General features: G+C 33.7%; 1 protein-coding gene across 1 annotated transcript; it reads right to left on the bottom strand.

The window, feature by feature from the left end:
- Positions 1 to 906: 906 nt before the first annotated feature.
- On the bottom strand, positions 907 to 5,833 carry LOC111695245 (allantoinase, mitochondrial). Its single transcript, XM_023464477.1, has 9 exons — positions 5,634 to 5,833; positions 5,382 to 5,509; positions 5,215 to 5,328; positions 4,726 to 4,845; positions 4,095 to 4,204; positions 3,249 to 3,311; positions 1,802 to 1,895; positions 1,281 to 1,346; positions 907 to 1,218 (listed from the first exon to the last, which is right to left on the bottom strand). The coding sequence occupies exons 1-9, from the start codon at positions 5,830 to 5,832 to the stop codon at positions 922 to 924; spliced, it is 1,191 nt and encodes a 396-aa protein (XP_023320245.1). The 5' UTR covers position 5,833; the 3' UTR covers positions 907 to 921.
- Between the last annotated feature and the right edge of the window lie 4,895 nt (positions 5,834 to 10,728).

The following is a 10,728-nucleotide window of genomic DNA, read 5'->3' as shown; positions in this document are numbered from 1 at the left end:
CTTTGTCTGGAAACTACAGGGAGAAGAGGAATAATAAGACGACTTTTGGACTCAGGTTAGGGCATAATAGTTCAATGAACATGGAACATAGCGTGTTTTAAACAGTTTATATTTAAAATAAATTTGTTTTCTAACAAAATTTAAAAAGAGCAGTGAATTTTTTTCTCCAACCGTTGTATGTTCTTTTTATCTGATCATACAACTGTTTTCTGTTCCTCTCTTTTAGATCTACTCATTCTAATCTCTTGTAGACAAGGGAAAAATATATCGCAATTTGGCAGTGTAATTAGACGCAATTCACTTAATAAGTGATTTTATAAGCTGCTGGTAAAACTGAATACGCGTTTACAGTGTGTACCACAAACCGTGAAAATTTCTTGGTAAGTAGAGATCGAATCATCTTCTTGAGATTAGATCGATTAGAAAAATGTTATAATAATAACCTCATTTATTTAGTAATCTCAGGTGTTTGTTTGTTTGTATGGTTGATCATCATACCTCATGAACCCTTGAACCGATTTACCTCAAAATTCTAGATTAAGTGGATCGACTCTTAAAGGGGACACTCCAAGCAAAGATAGTATGTATATATTATTATCTAAATTCCTTAAATATTTATAGTTGCAAAACTACGTGTGTTTTTTTTCTAGTATCGCACGACAATCAATTTATTTAAGATTGCACTGAATCCTATTTACAAATTATTATTACAAATTATTACAAGTTATTACTTGGTCACATTGTATTTATATCAGAGATCACTTGATATTACCAATCACTGGCAGCCGTAGTAGATTTATATTTCCGAGCCGGGTCAAGGCCTTTCCGATCCAAGTTTGTACTGTACCGCACGGACATTGGGTTGATATAGCAGACAATTAACAGGACTAGCCGGTGCAACAAGGTTGACGCGGTCAGACTTTATGATTTATATATGTTAAATTTACTTTTACTTATGGGACAGAGGTGCGTGATATAAAGTTTTACTGAAGAAATATTTAAAACTGTTGAACCTGCAAGTTTAGCTGGTGCTAGGGAGAGTAATCTATTGATATCCTGGAGACTGAACTGTCTCGTTCTAGATCCAGTCCAGAGAAGGGATAATCCGAACTGAAGAGAAGATATCCCTCCCCAGGAGTTCATGAAATCCTTCTCTCCAGGTAGTTTAAGATCTGGAGTACAGGGGGAATGGTCGGAAACCACCATATCTATGTCTCCCTAAACCAAGAAGAAATGAGAAATTATTAAATATGAACAAGAACTATTTCTTTTCTTCTTACCTGAACTAAAGCTTCCCAGAGTTGATCTTGGTTACTCTTCTCGCGAATAGGAGGACAGCACTTAAACTAATCCAGCAATCAAATGATCAATTTATCTTTAACATTTTTCATTTATTGGTCCAATGACCAATTTATGGGTCAAGTCATCAGTTTATTGGTCAAATGATCAATTCATGAAATAAATGAAAAATTTATCTATCAAATGATTAATTTAGTTCAAAATAATCCATATATATTGATTACATATTAAATGGATGGTTTGTCTAATGATTAAATGATAGATTTATTTGCTGAATGATCGAATTTTAACTTGATAATTGATAATTTACGATTGATAATTGATTGATTGATTATCATTCCTAAGTTTCACTTTTAGGAATGGTTTCCGAGGATTCCGAGTTTAGGTTTAGATAATTGATTGATTTAATGATTCATATTTCTGAGTTTTAAGTTTATGTAATTGTTAGGAATGATTTAGGTTTATGTAATTGATTGATTAATTGATTGGTTGATTAATATTCCTGAGTTGCATTGTTAGGAATGGTTTCTGAGTTTAGGTTTAGATAATGATGGCAGGTCTCAACAGTGAGAGGAATTCCTTCTTTACGAGCTTTTCTATGATACAAGAAAACATTTTCTAGGATACAAGAAAACGTTTTCTAGGATACAAGAAAACATTTTCTAGGATACAATAAAACATTTTCTAGGATACAAGAAAACATTTTTTAGGATACAAGAAAACATTTTCTAGGATACAAGAAAGCATTTTTTTTAAATTAAGTAATTATTGTTTTATAAAATACTAGCTGCTAAACCCGACGTTGCCCAGGTTTATTTTTTTAATCTAATTTACTCCCGCCATTTACTCGTGCTTGGTACAGTGGTAGGCGATTATATCAATACAATGAAACTGACTTTATTTCAATTTTGATTTATATGAAGCTTTTAAACAACATGGATACACAAAAAAATGGAAATCAAGAGAAGAAGCTGTCAATTAAAAAAGCTTCTCTTTGATTACTTGTTAACTCGTAATTCGAAAAAAGCTTGTTAACAATCAAAACTTAAATAAAAAGTCGTCTTCATTATATTGATATAATCGCCTACCACTATATAGTCATGATTGTAGAAAAAAAGTGCCCGGTGTTGCCCGTGGAATTTCAAACATTTCAATTTTTTAAGCCTATGCCATTCCTTGGGTACTTATTGTTTCTTCCCTAAAAAATGTCAGCCAGTTCTGTCCAGTCCTTTGGCCCGCTATAGCGAACATATAAATGTATATATGTATATATAGATATATACATATATATATAGATAACAAAAAATACAACAAAAAACATTTGCTCCGACATACTTTAAAAGCTACAGTAAAACTTTGGAATGGTAAGACGACATTAAAGCGATCTTAAACATACTTGTTCTTGTTATAAAGAAAAAAATGACTAGTAAATTAAAAATCAAATGATACAGTGAGGTTGATAAAACTGCACAACTGCTGTTTATCTTGTTCATTGAACTATAAAAAATCATAACTTAGGTATAACAGTTGCCTTTCTGCTCGGAAGAGGGTGATTTTTAATCAGAGTCCGAATTTCATGAATTTGAGCCGCGTCTCAAATCCGCCAAAAACTGGTTTAAAATTGAGCGCCGACTTAAATCTTGAACTATTGAATAAAATTTTAAGTTGAACCTTCCAAAATTGAGCCGCGTCGCAATTTAAGCCGCAGCTCAAATTCGGCCTCAGGTCACTTAAATCTCAAACAAACTGATTATTCACCTCAAACTTTTTTTTCTAATCCATACATCTTTACATTTTAAAACCGTAAACCTTTGAAATTTTATCAGGCAGAATTCAAATTGAAATCTTAAAGGCTTACATCATCAGATCGCAAAGATATAAGAATTAGAAAATTAAGGTTTGAAGAAAGTAATTAATAAGTTCTTTAGTTGTTACTCCTTGCATCCGACCTGATGGCGGGGAGAGCAGATGCTGCTGAGAGATGAACAATATGGCAAGGAACTCTGGTCTTCCTAAACATAATACTATGCATGGTGTGTCCCAAAAAATGGTGATCGTGAGGTTTGCAGTTTTTTGTATTTAAAAGTCGGAAATTTCGGCCCAACTTATGATTTTAATTCTGAAAGTTTTTTTCACTTTCATAAAGTGTTTTTCTTTAAATTCTTTAAAAACTACAGTTGTCATCAAAACAAAAAAGAAGACTTTTCTACCAACATTTCTAACAGCAGAGACACAAAAACATATAAACATCTTCTCTTTGTTTACTTGTAAACTTGTAATTTGACAAATTCTTAAGGATCAAAACATTATTCATAAAAAGTCGTCTTCATTGTATTGATATTATCTCCGGCCACTTTAAAGTAACATATACTTTTTTAAGTAATCTATTATTACTTTGAAGTAAAATATGATATAATGCTTATAGTTTCCCCTCTTTAAATATGGAAAGCACATGCAGTGAGTTCTATAAAACTTTAAAATAGGGGAAGTACAATTAAGCAAAATTATGTATTTTTTAAGTTTAAAAAAAGGCAAATAGTTTTGCCAACATATTAAGTGAAATGGGTCTGTGTGCACTGCATTACTATGATTCATGTTCATTGGAACATTTAAAATTGTAACTTTAGTTTAACAGTCGTCTTTCTATTCCTAAGTTTTCTGGGTTTCACTGAATAATAATCTGTGTTCTACCAATAAAACTTAGCGTTTTTAATCTCCATTTCTCATTCCATGGATCCTTGTTCTTTTTGCTGAGTTATTTCTTGATATTTGTTGGCAGAAACATGAGTTGTTACCTAGCTAGTTCAATGATTAGATTGATTGCTTTAAGCTCCATCTCTTCTGGTCTTGAAAGCAGGAAAGTCGAGTAATTGTTCGGATCTCCAGTTTGTTCCTCAGAACCCGTCTTAAATACAATTCTTTATTTTATTTTAATCTTGTTTCAACAAGTTTTAATCCTTTTTGTTTCCAAGTCTTCTAACCTACCCAATCCCTTGAATTACTCAATCCTTTGAACAACCCAATCCCTTGAACTACTTAATCCTTTGAACTACCCAATCCTTTGAACTACCCAATCCTTTGAACAACTTAATCCCTAGGACTACTCAATCCATTGAACTAACCAATCCCTTGAACTACCCATTCCCTTGAACTACTCAATTCCTTGAACAACCCAATCCCTTGAATTACATAATCCCTTGAATACTCAATCCCTTGAACTACTCAATCTCTTAAACTAACCAATCCCTTGAACTAGGCAATATCTTGACCTACCAAATCCCTAGAACTATCCAATCACATGACCTAACCATTATTTGAAATACTTAATTTCTTGACCCCTCCCTAACCTACCAAATACCCAGATCTCTGTGGTTAACCGTGTATTCTAATTCTACCCTACCCTGAGTGTCTAAGTGGTCCTAGTACCTCTGACTCTGAATGAAAGAGAAGTGAAGCTCCTGTTCCCTTGAGCTGAGCAAGGGCTAGGAGAAGATCCTCCTCCGTTACAGCAGGGAATTCATCCACACCAGAGTGTATCAGGAAACACTGAGTATAGTCAAATAGTCAAACCATTAATCAGACAATACTCGTTAAAAAGATTTTCGGAAAATCCGAATTCCGGACGTGACACACATTGGAGTTGACAATTTTCGGAAAATATTTAAATAACATTCACTTTATAAAGTGTGAGGTGAGGCCTTTGAAGACATTGAAGACTACTTTTAAGATGGTCGAGCGCTGCGGCTACGATAGACCAAGGAGCCTAACGCTACTGTAAGGAGGATAAGTGTTTCGATCTATGAAACCTACGGTAATTGTCTTTCCGGGTTTTTTTTCCTATCTCCTTATCCATGTTCTCAAATATCAAATGTAATTTTCAACCAAATATTCTGGTTTGAATGGTCATGGTATTTCCTTGAAGCCTGGAACTCCAACATGAACCATCTCCTTGAGGTTCCCTGAGTTACCAGGAATAACTCCTCCCCAGAATCCAACATCAACCCAACACTGTCCTGCTGCAGCAGACACCTAGAGAACTTAGATCTCAAGAATTCATTTAATGATTTCAAAATTGCGCATACTTTAGTTTTGAGGTTGTTGATGGTTGTTGTCGGTGGAATACTGTTGAGAGGCATATCTACCAGGGTTGTTACTCCACCAGCAGCTGCAGCACGGGTTGCTGTTGTAAACCCTTCCCAATCCGTCCGTCCTAAAATCCGATTGACAAAAATAAGACTTTTTTTTGTTTAACAGTTTTTAAATCGTGAAACCGAAGGGGAATAGGGACTGATCGGGATCAGAGAAAAATTATAAATTAGTATTTTAAATCCAACCTGGTTCGTTGATATGAACATGGCTGTCCACCACTCCAGGCATGAGAACCTTACTCCCAGTATCCACCACCTTCCAGTCCTTCTCCAGGGGGTGATCAATATCATGTACTCCAACAACCTTCCCACCTTGAACCAGGACTACTGCAGGTTTCAGTCCTACACCATCCACTAGAACCTTCTCTCCTCTGTATACTTTCATTTTATCTAGATATATATCATTATTCATTCATAATTATTTTGAATCATTTCCTAATTATTGACTAACATAATTCCTTCAATTTATATTTTTAAGTTTGAACATCGAGTTAAGTCGATTTAGCTAGAGCTATTCCAACTAGAAGTTTTAACCTCTGCCTGATCGGATGAACTAAAGTATTTGCTATAATATGTATTTTATTTCATATTTGTAAACCCTGTGCAATTTCAAAAAGTTGTCCTTTCTGTGGAATTGTTTTCATATTAACACATTGTTAGCTTTTTCAATTCTCGTGACGCCAAATTTAGATCAATTATTTCAGGGATTTATTGAAACATATCTTCTCTCTCCTTATCCGTTCTTACATCTGCAGTATAATCGGTTATCCCTGGAGCAGAGCTGGATCAGCAAATCTTAATTCTTTATATCATGCAATATACTCATTCATCAAGAGAACTTCGTAGTTTATAAAGCTATTTCATATTAGAGATAGATAAAAGTTCTTACATTACGCTGGTTCTTCAAAAAAATCGAAATACAATTCAATTTAAAAAGGTTGGAATCTTTCACAGTATTTGTGTGGTGTCTTTTAAAAGACCAAAAAATTTAAAAGTTGAGGAAAAATTGAGCGCAACTATATAGTGATGTGCAATAAGTTGGTTTGTTTTTAAGGGGGTTTTAAGGGTTTTAAAGTTCCCTGAGAAGTTTCACAAATTTCAAAATTGTTTATTCTAAACATTTGGTTTTCTTACACCTTACACTGAGCCTAAGAGAAAACATATTGAAAAAAGACGGGTATTTTATTTGTAATAAGAACTATTCAGAATAGGTTATTTAATACGCGATAATTGTACATCAGAAAAATATTTCTTATATAAATGAAGTACCGTCTTCAAAGCATGTATAATCATATGGTAGGGCGGGCAGTGTTAGTTATAGTTATTTCATACTCCATGGTTTTTTTTCTTTGGATATAAACATTGCAAACTTCAACATATAATACAGATTTGAAAGGTTGGAAGTTTTATTGAATATCTTAAACTGAACCAAAATGCATATACTGTGGCCTGCACCTGGATAACTGAACCTAAACCTGTAGCATCCACATCTAGGAGCAACTTAACGAAACCTGAAATTAAAAAGAAACTCGCAACGCATCTGATTCAAAACCAGTATACACAACAATCATCAAACATAATGATACACCGAATTAATTCTCTAAGAACGGAAAATGGATATGTTAATATTTAATAAGCAATTTTTTTGCGTACATGGTTTAAGCAAGATCAGTTTCAGGATTTAAGTCATAGTAGGGGGAGGGGGGGGAACAAATATTTGCGCGAATAACGGAAATTTTTTTACTTCCCCNTTGAGACATCCCTCCCCCCTCATGTTTTGCAAAGGAAGTGCATGATTTACAACCAAATACAGGCAGAATCCATTTCATCCTTTTTTCTCTTTGTATGTTTGGACATAAACCTGAGAGGTCCCCTTTCCATTTTGATCCTTTAAAGAAACTATTAAATAATTATAGAGAGATATTGATTTTTAGAACCAGAAGATATCCACTCTCCGTGGAACTAAATTTGCTTTAAAAGGGTCACAAAGAGTCCTGAGGCCTAATTTAAAAAATTTAAACCGCGTCGTTGAATCGCCAAAAAACCGGTTCCAATTGAGCGCCGCGCCGGCTCAAATCTCTAAACATTGAATACAATTTCAAGTGGAAACACCCATGTTTGAGCCGCGGCTAAAATTCTTTAAATTCTGTCGCTGAGCATATTAACTTTTATCATTTAAGCGGAATGTTTCTGGTTAAAATAAAGATGTGTTTATTTTTAATTTGTTCAGAGAGAAAGGGGCGACCGTTAAACTAAATAAAAGTAACAAAATTGCAGAAATCGGAGGAGGGGGAGGGTAGGTAGTTTTGAGTAATGGTCTGCTGCATCCCGCTTAAATGCTTAAATGCATGGTTGGATTTTATATTTTGTTAGATAATCAAGGACCTGCTCTAATTTACAACAATATTACAGAGCGTCCCATATCATATTAGATTATCTCCAAGCTTTAAGGCCAAAATACACACATAATACTCGAAAAACCTAGTATTTTCTGCAAGAAAACTTTTATAAAAAACCTTCAACGTTTTTTAAAAATGATTTATTGTTTTAAAATTTTCTGATTAGTCCCTAAAATCGCAATTTTGAGCTATACTCGATCTAATATGATGTGGGTCACCCTGTACAAAAATTACGCAAGTTAGAAGTGTTCAAACGTCGTCTTCTTTATAACTTTCGTCAAGTGAGAAGTGGCAGGGGTGTAAACAGAATTAATCTGAGGGGACACGGTGCAAAAATTTCGCGAGACCAAAAAAAATACATCGTAAACCAAACTCTGCACGCTTTCACGCAAAAGTCTTTTTAAATTTTTCTAATCGTCTTTTAAACTGTATAGGGCTACAAAATAGTATATAAAGTGAGTTTGTAAGTTAAAGTCAAAGAACAAGGCAGTACGACATCTCAAAGTCGACACTGTGTTGAAGATTAATGCATGATTTTTTAGCTTTCTGGATCCTTATGCAGTGTAACACATATATAGAGTGTCCCAAAAAACATTCAGTGACGATTTTGATATCGTCTTTGTAATTGATTTATTGATTTAGTATGGTGATGCATATATACTAGGAAATATGTAATAAGTAGATATGTCGTCTGCTAGAGTAAATCATGTGTTTGTTTATGGGTTGATTGCAGGGAAATTATGGAGTACAATGCTAATTCTTAACAAAGACGATTTCGAAATTACACCCTGCTCAACATTTCACATATACATATAAAGAGCTAGATCTGTCCTCAAGCACCCTGAACTAACGAGAGAGAGATGCATTCGGTTTCTTTCATTTGAAATCAAATTCAACAGTCTTAAGACTTACAGATTTGTTTATATAATACTTTTCCATTCAAAATGGATATGCCAACAAAAAAGTATTTACATAAAAGGCTATAAAATTATGTTAAAGGGGTCAAATTGTGATCGAAAGTCACAGTTTTCTGAAATATTGACAGAACCGTTAAATCCACGTGGAAGGCTTGTAAGCGTGAAAATATCTGCACTTGAGATTTTTTGTATTGAGTCCAGACTCCAGGCACGATACTGTTTTCCCAAAAATAATAAAAAACCGTGAATTTTTTAAAAGCTTTAAGAATACATATCCTCGTGTAATGATATAATTCTCGATGTATGTCCTTAATTGTTTCTTTTACACATTCGTCTAATCAAAATAAAATAGTAAATGCACCATTTCTAAAAACTCTGCTCATCTTCTGTTCTTGTAAACTCTATCCAACTCTTCCATACCACATGCTTGGTTTCGGCAGGAGGGGTAGAGTAATAATTATAAAAAAAAAATATAAATATAAATAAAATATTAATAAAGAAAAATCATAATTTTACATTGGAAGGTTTTTTTCAAATTTCTATCCGTTGTTAAAAGATAAATCCGAACCAGATCTAAAAAATGTTCCTACAGTGGTCGGCAATTATATCAATACAATGAAGACGATTGTCTATTAATAATGTTTTGATCCCTAATAATGGTATTTTTTAAATTTCAAGTTTACACGTAAACAAAGATAAGCTATTAATCCTAAAGTAATCTTAAAGTCTTTGTTTAAATGTTTAAGTGCATTTCTCCTTTTCGAAACCTTGGTAGAAATCAAAATTGAAATAAAGGTCGTCTTTATTGTATTGAGATAAAAGACGAAGACGTACTTTGCTGCAGTCGAGGAAGTGCCAAAGTGGCAGCATGATCCAACTGAAAAACCAGATTTTCATAGACATTTAAACCATGGTTTTCTTAAACAATCTTTTTTTTTTAAATATAGAAAAATTTCAATTAATTTATAATAATAGTAATAATATGAAATCCTCACCGACACTATTAAAGAGACCGTAGACGTAATTTCAAGTGACCCTCAAAAGTATGGATTAAATATCCTTGTTTATGTGTTTGAAAACTGTTTATTTGCATTTGATGTTTCTCTAACAAAGTGATTTTGAATATATACACATTTGAGACATTAACTTCCACATTTGAGACATTAACTTCCACATTTGAGACATTANATAAAGGTACAGATCCAGCAGACCACTTCTAATTCTAGAAATAGGGAATAAAGGCATATTTGGTTTTGAGAATGTTACTAGCATGTTCACATAATAATTGCCGCGTAGGTTGCAGACTTTTTTTATCATGTTTATTCCACCACTCTGTTTAAAGCGGAGAATAGAGGTTGCTTATTATTAAATGACTTTATTCGAAAAGTTCTAAATTTTTATTGTAGTTTATTCTTATGTACGAATAAACATAGATAATCTAGAAGTTAGTTTGAAATCAGCTGAGCTTGATTGATAAGAAGACGACCTGTTGGAGTCTTTTCCACTCCACTCTCTTTACTATAAATAATCTGACCAGCCAGAACGGTTTGGTAAACTACTCCGAGTAGGTTTAAATCCAAGTATGGAGTAATCTTGTTCTTGTGAAGAATACTCTCCAACTTGACTGAAAATGTTTCCGTTGGATCCCAGATTACAAAATCAGCATCAAACCCTACAGCTATCCGTCCCTTCCTTCCTGCCAAACCTGTAACAATTTAAAATTTATAAATACACTAGATTGGGAACCAAGCTTTGTCTGGAAACTACAGGGAGAAGAGGAATAATAAGACGACTTTTGGACTCAAGTTAGGGCATAATAGTTCAATGAACATGAAACATAGCGTGTTTTAAACAGTTTATTCCTGGTGTTAGTAACCTATTCAACCCTGGTGTTAGGAACCTATTCAACTCTGCTTGTTGGGAACCTATTCAACCCTGGTGTTAGTAACCTATCTAGCCCTGGTG

This window comes from Eurytemora carolleeae, unplaced genomic scaffold (genome assembly GCF_000591075.1).
Source record: "Eurytemora carolleeae unplaced genomic scaffold, Eaff_2.0 scaffold189, whole genome shotgun sequence".
In the NCBI taxonomy this organism is placed as follows: domain Eukaryota; kingdom Metazoa; phylum Arthropoda; class Copepoda; order Calanoida; family Temoridae; genus Eurytemora; species Eurytemora carolleeae.
Note: the sequence above shows the minus strand (reverse complement) of the source record. Positions and strands in the feature narration are given on the sequence as shown.

Excerpts from the sequence above, each read along its gene's own strand:
- LOC111695245 (XM_023464477.1), bottom strand. The coding sequence starts at position 5,832 with ATGAAAGTATACAGAGGAGAGAAGGTTCTAGTGGATGGTGTAGGACTG. Across the intron at positions 4,205-4,725 it reads TCTTTCATTCAGAGTCAGAG|ACGGGTTCTGAGGAACAAAC; the intron begins GTACTAGGACCA and ends ATTGTATTTAAG. Across the intron at positions 1,219-1,280 it reads TCTGGGAAGCTTTAGTTCAG|GGAGACATAGATATGGTGGT; the intron begins GTAAGAAGAAAA and ends TTCTTGGTTTAG.